Source organism: Meleagris gallopavo, chromosome 4 (genome assembly GCF_905368555.1).
Source record: "Meleagris gallopavo chromosome 4, MGAL_WU_HG_1.1, whole genome shotgun sequence".
Taxonomy (NCBI): domain Eukaryota; kingdom Metazoa; phylum Chordata; class Aves; order Galliformes; family Phasianidae; genus Meleagris; species Meleagris gallopavo.
In genome coordinates, this window is record NC_139407.1 from 17,026,303 (window position 1) to 17,044,342 (window position 18,040).

The 18,040-nt window shown below is 40.2% G+C and overlaps 1 protein-coding gene across 3 annotated transcripts in view; it reads left to right on the forward strand.

The window, feature by feature from the left end:
* GRID2 (glutamate ionotropic receptor delta type subunit 2) overlaps window positions 1-18,040 on the forward strand; it is a 690,924-nt gene that overhangs the window by 646,394 nt on the left and 26,490 nt on the right. Inside the window, exons 15-16 of one of the 3 annotated variants that reach the window (XM_085222277.1) lie at window positions 2,514-2,604; window positions 16,398-17,775. The exons of the other annotated variants lie outside the window; for them this stretch is intronic. Coding sequence (XP_085078403.1) covers window positions 2,514-2,604; window positions 16,398-16,427 — 121 coding nt within the window. The 3' untranslated portion in view covers window positions 16,428-17,775. Of the gene's footprint in view, window positions 1-2,513; window positions 2,605-16,397; window positions 17,776-18,040 lie in introns of those variants that run through there. 3 annotated transcript variants of the gene reach the window in all.

The following is an 18,040-nucleotide window of genomic DNA, read 5'->3' on the forward strand; positions in this document are numbered from 1 at the left end:
AAGCAAGGCTTGTACTACCATGATGGTTTGGAGGGGCTCTTCAGTAAACACTCAGCAATGTCTCGGAGCATCCTTCCCTTGTCCCACTTTGTCAGCTCCATTTGGGATGAGTTACTCACATGACTCTCATGGGATGAGCTGACACATGTATAATGCAATGGAAAGCACAACAATGACAGTAGAGCAGCAAGGTCCTAGGCTACAGCAAGTAAGGATTTGCTCAGTCATAGGCATGGAAATAAAGGAAAGAAGCTGCTTATCTTCAGAAGGCCTCAGGTACGCAGGTATATCTGGACAGATACCCTTGCCTCCACTGCCGACTCTTAAATGAGGTTTGGGAAGGGGTTCGTTGCATGCACAGAGCTCCACTGGATTGGCCCTGCCTTCCCACCAGGAGCTCAATCACTGGTTCAGGCCATGATTTAGCATTTCTGCTATAACAGGAAATACAAACCATTATGGTCTACAGTGGGTTTAGGTTGGTTCTGATTACATATTTAGATTAAGCATAATAAGGAGCTTTTAAAAGTAAACTGTTTTTTAATTATAGCTATCCTTTTTGCTGTGGAACTTGTTAAAATACCATAAGCAATTAAATCATTATGCAAAGTCACCAGATTTCATTATTTACATCCCAGCTGCCATTGTGGCCCATGAATGCAGTGCATTTCTAAACAAGAACCAACATGCTTTTTTCTCTTTTGCATTTGAGAAGTGTAGGACAGGCCAAACTGTCATGCTTAATTCATCTCTAATGAAAATGTATTTATTGTTTTTCATTTTGTAAGTGAATTTAGGACTTAGTCTGTACAGAGAGAAGAAAAGAAATCACAACTCTTCTCTGGGCTAAGATCTTGTGCTGTGTGCCAGGTTTTATTGTGAAGTGAATTTTTATGGCCACATTTCAAAGCCTTGTGGAACAGAGATTATAATAAAAATATTCCTGGGGTCTGCATCCATAGCAGTGCTGGGTGTCGCTGTTGTATGGAATTTAATTTTCTCTCATCAAACTGCACATTGCCACAGTATGTTGTGTCTGTCTATTTGATTTACATAAACAAATTTCAGAGTAGCTGGGGTATGCTGGCATGATGAGATGAACACAAAATGTCACCCACCTCCCTAAATGTTCCGCATTGTATTTTAGTTGTTATTCTTTACAGGTAGTGCTGCTGCTGCTTGTTAAATAGGTTTTCATTCATTCTCAGTCCTTTTTGCTCGGCTTCACTTAATGATCCATGTCAGCAACTAGATACCAGTTTAGAACAAAACAAAATAAAATTGATTTTCACAGTTCTATTAAATTTATTCTACAACATAAAAGCTATCAGTCTGATTCCTAGCTGAAGCCTGAACATCTACTTGGGCAGAGCCTCCCAGCCTGAAACCTGCTCAGCCAAGCTAGAGCAGGCACACAGGTTAGCCACTTTGCTCACTTCTTCCCCTGCCAGAAAGCAGAAGGAGCCCAGGATGTTCTCCCTTGCAGCTGATTCCAGCTGGCATGGGCACAGGCAATAGTGTGTGCATGGGAAGCACGATGACGTGCTGGCTGCACCGTGTTCCAGCTGCTGGAGGGACAGCAGGATTGCCTCTTTCTTGGGGTACTCTTTCCCCTGCCTTCTCTGACTGCAGTAGGTCTGTGAATTGAAGGAAATTCTGCCCTTAACTTGGGAACTGGAGCTGAAGTTGGAAAAGGCTTGTTAGAGAATTTGGTTTATTTCCCTGAGAACAGATCTATCTTCTGCATTTCCCATTGCTTCAGTTGTTTTGATTTCTTTCTAAAGGCTATGAATCAAGCATTTTATCTGGTTGTTAAAAAGCAGAATCTTGCTTTCTTCCTCATGCATTTCTTGCAGCAGAAAATGTTATATGGTTGGTTTACCCAATTGTCAGTGTATTGTACTCCATGACATCTTATAGGCAACCCCTATCTAACTGATATTAAATAAGCACCATCTACTTGTATGGTGCCCATCACTGTGGTACCTGAACACCAATGAGGCAGCTTTCTTCTCTTTTCCTGCATGCACATCAGGTTGGCAAGACTTATGATTGTCAGCTATATTCCTGATACTTATGCTTGTGTATGTTCTCGTTTAAATGAGCTGCAGCACTTTACCAAGCTTGCTGATTTTAGCCTGTGTCAGCATTTTGCGACATCAGATAAGACAGACCTTTCTATCATTTCCCACAGCCTCGGGTTTTTCAAAAAAGCAAACAAGGAAGAACTAAGCAACCAATGCAAAAGCAACTGGGAGCTGCGACTGCAGGAAAATATATATATATATCCTTTTTTTTTTTTTTTTCTTTTTTTTAAATCTGCATAACCTGTAAGAAGGCTGGAAAATCAGAAATCACCAGGAGTACTGAGGGTCTTTGCCTTCTGCTTGCCTACAGCAGAAGAAACTGGGCTCAAGGATTAGCAGTGTGGATGCAGCTTCAGTAATGGCACTGTTGTTTCTGCTGGTAGCTTTTAGGAACACCTGTCATTGCTAATGCTCTGCTTACTGCAGGTTAAAGGGATTACCTTCCTTCAGCTTTCATCTCCTCTGGTGTTGGAAAATATCCCCAAGTGGAACAGAAGACTCTTCAAAACTTACCAAGGTTTGTTGGCATAATATTTAGTGTCAGCATGCATTCTCCTTTGGTTTAAAAAGTGCATCACAAATTGAAATGTTAACTCTGCTTCCTCGCAAAATATCTGCTTTCTCTGAGAAGTTAATTACTGATTTCAGCACAGCTGAAATGAGGCCTAATGATGGCCTTCTCTTAATTGTTGACAAGTGATGGCTTGATTGGAACTAACTTTACACAGCTTCAAGTATGAAATTTAATTGTGGTACATTTCTATTTGCTTGGATTCTCCAAAGTGCCTAGCTTATATTCTGGACCTTTAACAAAGTGGGAATTGCAATACATGAGGAGGCATTTTGAATGCTCTCAGCAGATGATGTTGAATTCTGCAGCAGCAAGCTGTGCACTATAGCTATCCCCCCTACCTCCAGGTAACAGCAAGGAAAATGGACCTGACACATGGTAGGCCTAAGGAAGGCAGCAGGTGACAGCGACACTGATGGATACCTGAGGATGCTTACATTAGCTGAGATAGGTTTCAAAGACAGTTTCTTATTTTGTCATTGTTGTTGAGCAAGGAAAATGGGTGAGTCATTAAGAGGTCGCTTTCCTTGCCCCAGTGCCTCAATGATGGATGCATGAATGGCTGCCTGAATTCAGAAATGTTTCACTTCACTTCCCATGCTCACCAGGTCAGCTTCGCCTGAGGAGGGACTTATCCTGCCTAATTCAGCACATCCCAATGGCGTCCTGGCCTCACTTCCTCATTTTACCCATTTTTTGTTTGGTGTGTGACCTTAATCCTTGATTAAATTAGACATTCTTTGTCCTACCAAAGCTTTTCTGAGTCCAACAGGATTAGGCTTTTAGTGAGCTATAACAGAAGCAAAGCTTGTAACTCAGAATAAGTGATTTCCTTCCTTTCTATCTTTTCCTGCCAGAAACAATGAAAGTAGCCACAAGAGACAAGAATAATGTAGTCTTATTTACAGAGTGCTGAATGTAGAGTCTGTGTTATTTACACTCTATCAAATTAAACTGAACTGAATGTTTGCTTGACATCTACCTTTGTGTACCAGGCCTTATTCTAATGGCAGAAAGCAAAATAAAACAAAATCTGGGAATTAGCGGAAAGACAGTGACTTACAGACAAGTTTGACCTAGATGGTAGTGTTTGTCCAGATCTAGCTTTTATTTTCAAACAGGTTGAATCTGACGTTTTATTGTGGGCTTTTGTTTTGGTTTGTTTATTTGTTTTGCATTGAGAATATGTTTTTATGAGGATATGAAATTGGCCATTGACTCTAATTATTTTCTTAAGTCTGATATAGATGTTTAAAAATCCCCTTTTGGTATCAAGCCTGTGCAGGGACTCTCCTCCAACTGCAGAGACTAGAAAACAGCTAATAAGTGCAGTGTTTTCTGCTACTTTGAGCACCCAGCTCTCCAACCTTTGGCTTTCCACAATTCCAAGTCTGTAAGACCCCTTGAATTCAGCTGTGTTCTCTACCATTTGCCCATATGCTACTGTTGGACCAAGAAGTCATTTCTTCATGAAGTTTCCCAGTGGGTTGCATTCTTTTCTTCTGCCAGCAGTACCTCTTCCTGTACTACTTCACCCAGAGATTTTGTTTACCTTTAAAATCATTGTGATGAAGTAACTCATGTCACGCCATGATGAGTCCTTTGTTTTTTTTGACAACCCTGGCCCACCACCCCACAGCCTTTCTTGAAGCAGATTTCTGATGGCTGCTGCTGAAATGGATCTCCTGGGCTGGAGGAAGAGCATCTAGAGCCCAAAGGAAAGATCAGGGAAGCAGAAAGCTTTCCACACTGCATCACTTTATAGGGGTCATTTGAAGGCTGGAGATAAGACAAAAAGGAACTGGGAAGAAAGCAGAAGAAGAGAAAGAGAGAAGGCAGATAAACCTTTCTGCAGCCTCTTCTAACCCAAAGATTAATTTGAGGTATTTGATCATGAGACCCTATTTAAGCCAAAAAATTATTACTAAATCTTTTCTGAAGCCACCAGGCAAGCGTATATTTAACGTAATACAGGATTCTGATTCTTAAGTTAGTTTTATTATTTCCCTTATTAATTTTCCCTTTCATTTCAAAGGCTTGCTGCCTTTCTGTTTACATAATGCTTGAAATTTTGATATGTCCTTGTGGATTTGCTCCATGAAGACACACTTTTCTCCTCATCAGGGAGCACAGCTGTTTGGCTGCAACCTAGGAAGACTTCACCGTAGATAAACCTGCAAACTTCCCCCCACTGACTCATGAAAGATTCCACAGACGTATGTTATTCATAATAATCAGGGATGGAGCCCGTCTCAGTTTTACATCTTTCTTATAGTCTGCAGAAGTTTGTTGATTCCTCTGTGTGCTGCTGTGCCTGAATGATATGCAACAGCTGCACCACAGTCCTTTTATCTGAGGGCCAGTTGGATATCACAGGCTCAGTCCACCAGCCCCAGCACTCAATTTTCATGTCAGGTCCTTACTGTACTTGGAAGTTTCCAGCTGGGAGATCACCACACATTGCCTCTTGCTTCTCTATTATAATAGAAATGCTAAGTCATTGCCTGAACCAGTGATTGAGCACCTGGTGGGAAGGCAGGGCCAACCCAAGGAACTTCAGCTGCATGCGATGTACCTGAGTGATGAGGAGGGGTGGAGGCAGGATCCACCCCTTCCCAGACCTCATTTAGGGGTTGGCAGGGGAGATAAGGGTTTTTTGCTGGAGATTTCTGCTTACTGGAGGCCTTTCAAATGTAAGCAAACTTTTTTTTTTTATTTTTGTGTCTATGGTTGCTGTATTTGGGCTTGTTCTCCTTTGCTGCAGCCGAAGACTTTGCCATCCTGCTTTTATTGCTTTATATTCCATCACATTATAGCATTATGCTTGCTATTTAGTTGCTGTTTTTCTATTTTCCACAATTGGATGGTACACCCTTAGAGATGTTTTTATAATTTTGGAAAGGTGTTAAAAGGAGAAGCAAGTAAGGGCTGAACTGGAGGCAGGGCACTGTTTTCTCCTGGTTTCATTACTTGTGCCTCTACTCCATCATCTCCCTGCTTAGTTTGATGTTTCCTTTTCTGGCCCAAGGGTATGTTTTGTTTTGTTTTTTAGTAATTTGCTTTTCACTTTCACCTGAGGAAAGTGAGATAACAAGTTCTGAGCTGCAGTTGAGGGGTATGCTGGGCTTCAGGCTGTAACAGGTAGCCCATTGAAGCTCTGTATGTGAGCTAAGATACATGCAGGATAAAGTCCTGTTACATTCATTTGAAGCAAGAGAAATTTGTCTGTAAGTGCTTTTACTGAATGATTGTATTATGTAGAACATGCAAAGAAACAATTCCTATCCATTTTTAGAGCTATTGTTAAATAGGGAATTAGCATTGAGAAGAAGACAGTGGGGGATTTCTCTTTCTCTCCTTCCCTTCTGTAGTACAGTGTCTTTATTTTCATTATTTCTCTTTGTCTTTACTGTTGTACTGCTTTCATTTATATTGAAATCAGTTGGCAGAAGATAAAATTCACAGCATATATTTAGAGTGTTTTTGAGACTAGTAATTATTATTTTTCTCCATCTTTCTGGGAAGTTGCTGGTTATTTGTTTTACGGTTCATTTCATGAGTGTTTACTGTCATTTACTATGAACTCTGGTCTTTTTCTTTCTCTGCCTGTCCCTCAAGATTGTGACCACATGCTGGCTCTGCTTTGCATTTCTGTATTTGAGTTTGTATTTTAATATTCATTAGGTATTTGTACTGACAGCCCATCAATACATTAAATTAGTATATATGCAGCTAACAAGTATGGTACATGCCTAACTGACTTATAACAACATTAAAACAGACAGAACAGATTGTCTCAGCAGGGTTTAATAAACTGTACTTATCCACAGTCCTTGTGAAAAACAGGCATGCAGCTGCAACGTATGGTGCTCCCTTGGAATTAGAAGACCAACATGAAATGTACTAAACTGAATGTGATTTGTTTTTCTGATCAGAAAACTGAACTTTCTTCTATCTTTGAAAAAGTGCTTAGTCCTCTATTCTTTTGAGACAGAAGACATTCATTGTAAAGCAACAGGCATTCTAGTTGAAAAATATTTAGTGAACATCAAGTAACATTGGAGCATGCATGGTTATGCTGTACTCATTCTCATGAAATGCTTTGAAGATATTGAGATCTCTGCAAGTAATTAGTGTCATAATTAGAATATCATTTTTTTCTGCTAATTAAGACTAATGTGACTAAAAGGGGAGCTTTTTTTGGCTAAGAGGTATTGTTTCTTCTCGATATGAGTGAGGAAGTAGCTCCTCTAAAGCAGGCAGAAAATTGATGTCAGATTAAAAAAAGAGCTGCTTGGTTTGGTTTTTCTTGTAATGGTTGACTCCCAGCCAAAAATTTCCTGGAGAGATTTCCTTTTTGGCATCTTGGAGAGAGCACATACTGCCTCTTGCATTATAAGAATTCGGTAGGATAGAATCTGTGTATTAATTTTATATCATGTTTCTCTGTAGTCAAAAATTGGCTGATTAAAAACTGCACAAAGATTCTAAAATAGATATCAGGCACTTAAAAACCATGAGTGAAGAGAGTAGATAAATACTTTATTTCAAAAACCTTTTTTATCTGCATCCTCTCACCAACTTGGCTGATGAGAGTAGTTCTTTAACATCAGTGGAGTTAATAAGAAGTTTCTTATCCTACACTAGAGCATCAGAAGCTCTCAGTTTAAACCACAGTATCCCCTCTCTGAACACTTCACTGTACTGGGCTTGGCGCCCAAGCTCGGGTGATGTTGCTGTTCTGACAGGGTGTGCTTAGGGACAGTTCTGCAAAAACTATAGGTCTTCAGATAGTCTCCTGAACAGCATTTGCTGTTCACATGGCTTTTGATTCCCCATCAGTTAACTTGAAAGCACCAAAAAACATAATGAACAAGCAGGGAGGTCAGAAGGAAATCCAGGATTAATCTACTTACCCACTTGAGAACAAACGTGGAGCATCTGATCATGGTCCCTGTAGCAACAGTCTCTAGGCACCAAGGTCCTTCTGCAGTAATGCTGCCCACATTCTTCACGAGAGCACACACCATTACTGTGACAGTCAGGGGTTTCCTTAGCAAAGTGTTTAAGCAGCCTTCTGAAATTAATGATTATTAATTTCTCATTCCCTTTTTTCCACCTGATCTGTTTCTTTACAGTGGTAAGATGTTGACTTATCCATTATTTAAAATGTTCAAACTTGTTTAACTTATCCCTTCTGTTAATGAACAGCATAAAACATCTGAGAAGTTCCTGTAGGATACAGTAGCAATATCTTGCAAATGTCAGAGACCTGCTTAACATCAGATTTTTCCTATTTTCATAATGAGAAAAAGCAGCAATGGCACCTGAGCTGCCTTTTCCTGGGTAATGCTGCTGTGAACAGTGTGAGATATTTCTGGCAATGGAGTGAAGAGCCATTTGACACAGACAATGGGTTCTCTGACATTGGCCAGGTTCTATAATCTAGAAAATCAGGGGACTTCCGTTCCAGTTACCTCTGTTTATAGCTCTGTAGGGGGAGATGATCTCTGTAACTACCTGAAGGGAGGTTGTAGTGAGCTGGGGTTCAGCCTCTTCTCTTGTGTAATTAGTGATAGGACTAGAGCAAATGGCCTCGAGTTGCACCAGGGGAGATTCAGGCTGGCTGTTAGGAAATACTTCTTCTCTGAAAGAGTGGTGTAGTAGAAAAGCTAAGTCATTGCCTGAACCAGTGATTGAGCACCTGGTGGGAAGGCAGGGCCAAGCCAGGGGAGCTTAGGTGCATGCAATGTTTCTGAGTAAGCAGAAGGGGTGGAGCCAGGATCCACCTGTTTCCAGACCTCATTTAAAGGTTGGCAGTGGAGGTGAAGGCATGTGTTGCTGGAGATCCCTACCTTACTGAGGTCTTCTGAAGGTAAGCAGCTCTTTTCCTTCATTTCTGCATCTGTGGCTGCTGTGTTTGGGCTCATTCTCATTTGCTGTAGCCAAAGACTTTGCTGCCTTGCTATTATCATCCCATTATAGCATTACAAGTGGTCAGGCACTGGAATGGGCTGCCCAGGGAGGTGGTGAAGTCACTGACCCTGGAGGTGTTCAAGGAACTTCTAGATGTGATGTTGATTATACGAGTCTGTGATGAAAAGAGGTTCTCAGTGGTACCTTTTTCTCCCCAGATTTGTTGCTCCCCTACCACCCTGGACCATTTATTTTTCCTACACTGTACCTAGCCTTGCTGATCATATTTGATAGGAAGCCCCAGAAGGAAATAGCTAGCTTATTAGAGATAGCTGTGTGTTTTCACTTGTAACTTTTTCCCAACCTGAGATGGAAGCATCCTGGGTGGTTTACAATGACCGTTACCTTCATGAACCTTTAAGAGCATCCCAATTTTTTCTCCCTATGCTTTTCCTTATGGACAGCCCACAAATCTGGAGGCAGTCAGTACCTAAAAGGCCAAGCTGAGCACCAGGCAGTAATTTTCTTTCTCATAATCAAATTCTCACAGACCAACCTCCATAAAAGCTGCACACCTCAGGGAGTGCTGGTGCTTTTATTTCATTAGGAGAGAGGCTTCATTTCTGATGCATCATAATGCAACCCCAGAAAGTAAAGTGGATGAAGAGAAGGTTGTTCATTTATTTTATTATTTACAGATGCTAGGTTGTAAAGCTTAGCTGTATAATCCTGGAAGTGAGATGTATAAGTGCAGAAGATATTTGCCACAGAGTTGTTGAAGTCTGAGAGCTGAACAAAGCCAGGGTACATTGCAAGCACCTGTGGTTTGGGATGCCTCTAGGAGTTCACACTTGCATGTAACTGTGGTTCTCCAAATTTCTGGCATTAAGAGAAGGTAATTTGCTGCTAGAACGTGCCTTAATCCATGTTATGCCATGCTTAGCCACTAATCATAGAACGGCCTGGTTGAAAAGGACCACAGTGATCATCTAGTTTCAACCCCCTGCTATGTGCAGGGTCGCCACCTACTAGACCAGGCTTCCCAGAGCTACATCCAGCCTGGCTTTGAATGCCTCCAGGGATAGGGCATCCACAGCCTCCTTGAGCAATCTGTTCCAGTGTCACCAGCCTAGGAAGTTTGCTAACTCTCCCATCTCAGCTGTCAGGCAAATATTGTGAGATTGGATTCATGTACTGGTAGCACATTGAGGCTTCTCACATTTTCCTCTTTCTTTTCATTGTTTTCTTCTACACTAGCTGGGTAAAACCCTTGAGTTGGGCAGTGCTCCCTGGAGCTGCCCCTGACCTCCTTTTCAGTTTTTGTGCTATACAGAGATCTGAACGCTCTCCTAAAGATGGAAAATGCCCTCTCCTTCATTAAGTCCATGTGGTAGGGGAAGCAGAGTGGAGGCGCTTCTCTTTTGGGCAGTGTTGAAGCTGTCCCCACCTCTGTTTTGGTGAAGCTGGTGTATTGCTACAGACAAGGCATTTTCTGGAGGGGAGGTTTTCACTTCCAGTGTCTGTTTTTATCCAGCTTGTACAGAACTGATTTTTTAAAAAAATTTCTTTTATGTCCCCAGACTTCTGTGCTTGTTTTCGTTCTCTTGATCTTTAGAATTCAAGCTGCATTTTGCTGTAGTCTTGTGTTGCTCCCAGTATTGCTTTTAGAAACTGATAGTATCAGAGACCCGAGTGTACCATAGTGGTTCATTTGCTTTTTTACTGACAGCTTTGGTGTTAGTCTTTTCTGACTACACCATTTCTGACAAAATACATGCGAACTGTGTATTTTGTTCTTACTCAATTTTTCCATTGAGCTTTAATACATGAGCTGGGAGTAACAGCTACATCAGGCTATTTAAGCAAACGGGGCTTTAAGACTGCCATGTGGTACTCTGGCAAGCTATAATCACCCCAACTGTGCCTCAGAGCCTGTCTGACTGGGACTAGGGAGCTCAGTAATGAATCTTGAATTTGTTTTATCTTTGAATGAGTTCAGATGCTTTGCTAGATACCAGTTCTGTTCTCCCTCCCTTTCCTTTTTATATCTCCTCCTATTTTAATGTCAGAATGAATTGATCCCGGGCTGCTCCTCTGTTCTCTGACACTCCTGAATATGGAAGTGTCACTGTAAAATGAACCATAGCAAATTCTTAATAAGCTACCTTCAGAGAGAGTTATAGTTTTTGACATTTAGTTATGGATTTATCCCTTATGCAGGAAGCCTCGTTTATTTCATGCATGCTAACCATAGTGAGAAGAAGTTATTAAGTATTTGTCATATTTTGGTCTATTGAACAGCCACATCACACACAGTGCCAGTCTCCAACAGGTTGCAGGAGGTTAGTGAGAGCAGGAAATGGAAGGAAGGATGGAAGAAACGAAGACTCTTTGTATGAAAGCTACAGTACCACACTCCTTACAAAGGCTAATAGGTTTAGAGCTCCTATTCGATCATTTCAGGTTAGAATTCCTGTTTCATATGTAGGAAGTAACCTTCAGTTATCCAGGCTTGTTGGGTCAGGGCTCTGCACTGAATCCCGTGCAGCAGATAATTCTGCCAGTAATTAATAATTATTACATAAATTTTAAGGTAATATATTTTATGTATTTTTATATAGCATATGTTACTACTATCATAATTTTAAAAAGATGGTGACCACTATCAAGTGTACCACTTCAAATAGCCAATACGTTTCATTCTTACAAAGTATTTATTTAGAATACCTGAACTATAAACAAGATAAATTCATCTAGTGAATCTCACTTTTAATAGAAATGTGAAGTGTTAAAGTTCTGCTTATAAAAAGAACAGCATTATCATTTCTGAAGAAGCGTGTGTGGGCTGGAAATAATAACTCTGTTCACTTGTACTATTTTTGAAGTGGTCTTAGTCATAATAATTTTAAGTCAACACAACACTTTAGATCTGACCAAAAAAAGTATTATTTTGTTCCTTTTGTTATATGTTACAGTTGCTATGTCATTGTAAGGAAAACCCATCTTTAGGGAGAAATAGATGCTCCTTGTCCAACAGAAGCAGGAAGGAAAAAACTGTGGGTATTTTCTTCCAGTAGGCAGCTTACAAGCATGTCCAGAAGGCATGCTGCCAGCCTGATGTTAACTGTTCTCACTTTTGGCTTCTAGTACTAAGCAAATCTCACTCCAAAAATTGTCAAGTCTTCATTTCAGCTTAACTAGTATGATTAAAGTAATGACAGTGACTTCAGGTAGTAATTTTTTTTTTATTTTTTATTTTTTGCAAGATACAGAGGCTTTTTATAGTGGTGTTAACAAGCTTTTCTCTAAAAATGTTTTGGTCTGTTTTTTTCAGCATCAGGTATAGCAAGGTCAGAAGTGGTGTTTGTTATATAAGGCAATGCATGTGTGAGATGAAAAAAAAAAAGTTCAAAATGATGGAGAGATGCAAAATGCACCAACGTCACTTATTCCCTTTGAATAATAGGAACTTAATAGACATTGTTTTAGCTTCACCCATCACCTACCAGCTGATCTGCTGAGTTATTTTTTCCGTTAGGGCAGAAATAGAGATGGGTTCCCTGGGTGGTTGGACATACTGAATTGCTCCAGAATTGGAATGTTTAACCATAAAAGTTAAGTAGAGGTGCTCCTCATCTCTCTAGCTGAAGGCACCGTGCTTAAGTGCGAGATTGAGTAGAGCTTTAAAAATGAAAAAAACCTTCTAGTTTCAAAATCAGGCTGCTGCAGGAGATGAAAGGGCAAAGCATGGCTAAGGAAAAAGAAATTATGAAATGCTTATCTACCTGATAAGAGACTGAAGAATCTGTGAAGAGTCTCTCGGTGTTGCAGGTAAATGTAGATTTGTTAATATTGAAAAAGATTTAAAAAGTACTGTCATTGGATTTTGAATGAGTATTGTCATCAAAATCGGATCACATTTTCTAATGCAACTTTCTAGAGTGTTTTCAGTTACCTACCGTGAATTCCTCATTCGATCCTGTGTTATTTTTTTGCAATCATATGAAACAAATTGGAGTAGTTACAGCAATTTCCAGATAGACACTAATTTTACTGATTTCATGGGTAGCTCAATCCAATTCCAACTAAAACGAGCTGCTGGGTATTTATCTGCTTCAGCTAGAGCAGCTTCTTACAAAGTATGATACTGATTTATATTTTGTGTATTAATTGTACCCCAAATTAGGCTGTTAAATGAACAAGCTGCTCTTAAAATAATGTTTGTGCCATACCTCACAGGTACGTAAGTCAGAGCAGAACTTGAATAAGTCTAAGGGAAGCAATTCTGTGATCTGTGCTGCAGACAGACATTGAAGCTGTTTGGAGATTTGACACAAAAAGACATCTCAGTGGAGAGGGTGGGGTTCTTTGAAGAGATCAAATAGCCATTAAAAATTCAGTTTATACGAGTCTCCTTATTTTAGTTCTATAGACATAGGATTAATATAGAGTTAAACTTCACCTGAGGATGAGTATCCCAAGTATGCATATGCATTTTGCCCCAGTCAAAATATTTGTTTTGCCAAAAAAAAGTGTTTTTATTAAATAATTTTAGTTAATGCTGTTCCTCAGTTGTACTTAGCCTTTTAGTAAAACTGAAAGCATTTGCATATGTATGAAGTGCCATTGAGTGTCTTTGGGTACTTTATCATCTAAGGTATAGAACAACCAATAAGTTGTTCTCAAGTGACAAATCATAACCAGGAGACGTGTTCTACCAAGTCTTTGGATGTGTTGAAAATTCATTCTTCTTGTTGTAGTGATTGGCAATCCTGCCTCTGGCAGGGGGGTTTGAACTATATGATTTTTGAGGACCCTTTTGAACCAAAACATTCTTTGATTCTATGATCATGCTTGATTTTTATTTCAGCTTTTTTTAGAAAGTGCTTTATCAAATGCATTGAAGAAGCTGCATGTTTCCAGCAGTGTAAGTTTGGTGTTGACTGCATTTTTCTGCAATGCCAGTCTGAGCAGACTGATGTCTTTCTCTCTATGGCTGAAGGTCTAATTATGCCATAGGTAGCTACCTTGTTCTGTTTAGTCTCGTATTCTGCCAAATGACCATTGGAAGCAGAAGGCACTAATTATATAAGTATATTAAATATTTTCTCATTAATTTATTCTCTGTCCAGCCTCATTGAGTATTCTCTTCTAGCCAGAGGATAGATAAAGATAGACCCTGTTCTTTCATCAGGTTGCAAGGGTTTAGGCTACCATTAGGACTACTAAAGTTGTATGTGGGTGATTTTTCTTAATTACTCCTGCTTTCAAAGGTTGAAATCCACTCCTTCAGCGTATACTGTCCTGTTCTTAAAGACAACAAAGGAAACCAATGTTTAATCCTGCTTTAGTGCTACTGTGTTTCAGAATATTAAAATTTCAGCTTAATAAAATGCTCAGATTCCTTAAGACATTGGATCAAACCTAAGGTCATTTTAGCCTGGTACCCTGTTGCCAGTCAGCAGTTTACTGAGTGGATGAAAATCCGGCCACCAGTGGACTGTAGCCACTATTTCTATGCTGACCAATGCTCCATGGGTTTGCAGTGTGTTTTAGTGGGAAGAAAACAAGCTGCAAACAGCAACAGATGTCCCATTTCCCACGTTGCCTTTAGTCAGCTCAGAAAAAGAGAATGCATTGTCTCCTTTAACTTGTGGGTACTTTCTTTTTGCCTCACTTTTAAGCCAAGGACAGCTCCTCGTGTTTTAAGCCTGTCAGGGTGTTAGAAGGAGAAAGGAGATGATATATCCATCAAGACTTCAGAACACAGGGCTCCATGCATTGTGTAAAGTACAGTTCTGAAAATTGTATAATTTATCAGGCAGATGTAATTCCATCAAGGGGTTCTGGAGATGCTGCAAACCACATCATCCAATTATGGCTTGGAAATTCAATTACTGTGCCTGCAGGAGTAAATACTGCTCTTATAGCCTATAGTGTGATTCTGCAGACCTTATTTGGATGGCAGCAGCACTGCCCTCTTCCCCATCAGCACCGTTGCTGAGGTTTGTGCCGTATGTGTTGGTGGAGTACAAGATGTATTAAAAACGTTATCAGAGATGCGACAAGAGGAACTGAATTGTAGAATGGCTTAGGTTGGAAGGGACCTTAAAGATCATCTATTTCCAACCCTCTTGCCATGGACAAGATTGCCCCCCACCAGCCAAAGCTGCTCAGGGCCCTGTCCAACCTCGCCCTGAGTGCCTCCAGGGAGGGGGCATCCACAGCTTCTCTGGACAGCCTGTGCCTGGGACTCACCACTTTGAGTAAAGAATTTCCTTCTAGTTTCTAACCTAAATTTCTCCTTTTTTGGTTTAAAGTCATTCCCCTTGTCCTATTGCTATCAGACCATGTACAAAGTAGATTTGCCTCCTGCTTGTTATCTCCATTCAAGTATTTGAAGACTGCTATGAGGTCTCTCTCAAGCCTTTTTTTTCCTCTGTTAAACAAGCCCAGCTCCCTCAACCTTACTGGCTCCAGCCCTCTGATCATCCTCGTGGCCCTCCTCTGGACCACTCCAGCAGCTCTATGTATTTCTTGTACTGGGGGCCCCAGGGCTGGATGCAGTACTCCAGATGGGGTCTTACAAGGGCAGAGAAGAGGGGAACAATCTACTCCCTCACCTTGCTGACTAGCTCTCTTCTGGTGCAACCCAGGATACAGCTAGCTTTGTGGGCTGCAAGTGCACACAATGAAGTGCAATTTTTTCCCTTAAGAATTTTTTACTTAAATTCCGCAAGTTTAGTATACAGTTAGATACAATCCTAGCAACATGGCTTGAGAAGCAGGAGGGTTAATTAGATACAGTGTGCTGGCTTTAGTACAGAATACACTGAGACTGACTAGTTTAAGTAAATATTTGGCATTGTGTAGGCTGAGCTTATCCTAACAGAGAGAGATGGTTGTAATAGAAAAGATGATACAGGTTGATTTTTGTTTCAGTCTAGAGGATTTTTCTTAACAGGAATGAAAAATTTTTGAATTATCGAAAGAAAAGCAACTTCTTTATAGGTGATGAAGCATTTGTTTTTAGACTCATATTTGATAGTATACGGTTAAGAGTTTTGCTGAATTTGCTATTAATGTGCTTTTCTTAATGGAAATATTTTTGATGCTCTTAGGGCCAACCTCTGAAACGCGTGAACATTTTCCAAAGTACTCACTTGGTGTTACATGAGAGCTGTACTTAAAATTTAGAGTGTATCAGACTTATGACTGCATATATTGACAAATGCCATTAGGTCTGTAAAACATTTATTTTGTTTCATTTAAATAACTGACATATGTCTATCCAGTCTGAAATGATACTGCTTCTCGCTTTCTGCTATTAAAGTTCTCTCAGTGTGGTCCCAATCCTGTCAGTCCTGACACCTGAACTAAGGACAGTTTAATTGTGGTTCACAATGCATTCACCTTCAGGTGAAATGTCTTCACTCTAGCCAGGGTGGTGAAGGTCCTTTAGATATTGCCTTAAGATCTGAATGTATGTTGTGACCAAATTTTTCTCCATTTCTTAAGGCAATCTCACTTCATAAAACCCCTCCCATTCTCGGTATTATGGATAATCCAGAGTATTTTCATGTGTATTCCAGTGCAGAAAAAGAAAAGCAAAATGCACTAGGCTATCAACTGGCAATAAGTTGCAGTGCAGCTGTTGGCCCTCCAGGTCACCCATGGCTTTCTTATGCTGTCCCTGTCTTTTGCTACTTAGGATAAGTAACATAGGGGGAGGAGGAGGTTGTTTTAACTGGCTTTTGTGTAGCTTTTTATTATACATTGAATTGTTAGAAGACAACTCTTTTTTTTTTTTTTTTTTTTCCCAGGTTCTTCATATTTATACTGAAAACATCTGAGGGAGGTGTCAGGAGTTTGGTCTCAGCTGAGAACATTTATAACTACAGGCAGATTTAACAATGAAATTAAACACTAACGGGTGCACACGAACCATGGGTGGCCTATTGCCTTCCCGAGCCATCCAGAGACCCTCATGCCTGCAGTGAATCTTTGCACTGCCTCTGGGCATCATCTGGGTAGAGGATGAGATGACAAAATGGGGGCTCTGTTTGCTGGAAGCAAAATTGTAATTGAACAAGAAACTTGCTTCATTTCACCTTCCTCCTTCCATCAAATGCATTAAAAGACATTTGAGGACTTTATGGGGCTCCAAATCAGATCATTTGGCGGAGAGACTGCTGCTTTTGAAAAGCTGTTCTGATTGCTAAATACCCTGTTAAAATGCAAAACTCCTCCCAAACAAAAGATTTAATAAAAGATCATTTTTCTTTTACTGCATTTTTTTTACAACCACTGCAGTATTATGGTATCCTCAATGGTTTTACAGTCCCCCGTTGCCTTGAGTTTACTGGATGTAGTAATATTTATAGAGTGTTCAGACATTGTGCCCTGAACACAGTCTTCCAGCCAGCACCAAGTATGATTCACAGGATGGTGCTTTTTTTTCTGTCATGAAATTGGCCAGTAAAACAGAAGTTACATTGTTTATTATTCACAATTTTTCACACTCCAAAACATTCTGGTCAGTCTTCTTTGTTTCACTGAAATTTCTGTGTAAAGGATTTTTGCTTATTGTTATTAGAGCTCTCCTGGCACTTAGAAATAGTTTCTGGCTTATTTTTCCTGTTTCCAGAAGTGGACTCTTATAGCGGGTGTAGCTCACTCACCTATCTTACCATAAAAAAAGCTGCTGCAATGACCCAGCAATAGGACATCCAGGTCCTCACTCACCTTATTGCCCTTTGTGAAACGTATAGTCGGTTGCACTGCAGGAAAACCCACTGATGGCAGCCATCTTCACTTCTGCTTCGTTTACTTCTTTGTACAATCATCACTTGGGGCCTACAGGGAAATGGAAAATGTTTGTCCTGATGCACTGCTCTTGGAGAAAAGGGCTTCCTGCAAAGCACTTCAGGTGGATTCATGTGGAGAAATGGCTGAAGTTGTTCTCATCCTTTCCATATCAAGCATCCCTCTAGCACTGTCAAAACCTTGTTACAAATGAAGCTGTCTCCCACAGAGAGCGTTTTTATAACCACAGGAGCTCATGGTCATATTGCACAACTTCTGGAAAGGACAATGTTTCTTGCACAGAGCTATATTTTCCTCTTCTACAATGAAAGCAGGAGGAAAGCACATCCAAGGCTCATATTTACTTGGATGCATGGCAACTCTTTAAAATACAGGTGGAATGGCTAAATTATATGAATGAGATGGGAAGTGCAATTTCCAAACAGCAGGATACATTGCTAACAAAATTGATTCATGAATATTAGTAAAATGCTTTGACCATCTTTTCAAAATGATATTAATATTGTTACAGTTCTTGCAATGGGTGAGAACCCTTTATTGCATTCATTTCCCTTATTAGCAATAGTACCAAGGCTGTTTTTCAGAGTAGTTGCAGTGAGTATCATAGCTGTTGTTCTGACAATAAATAGTTTAGTGAGGT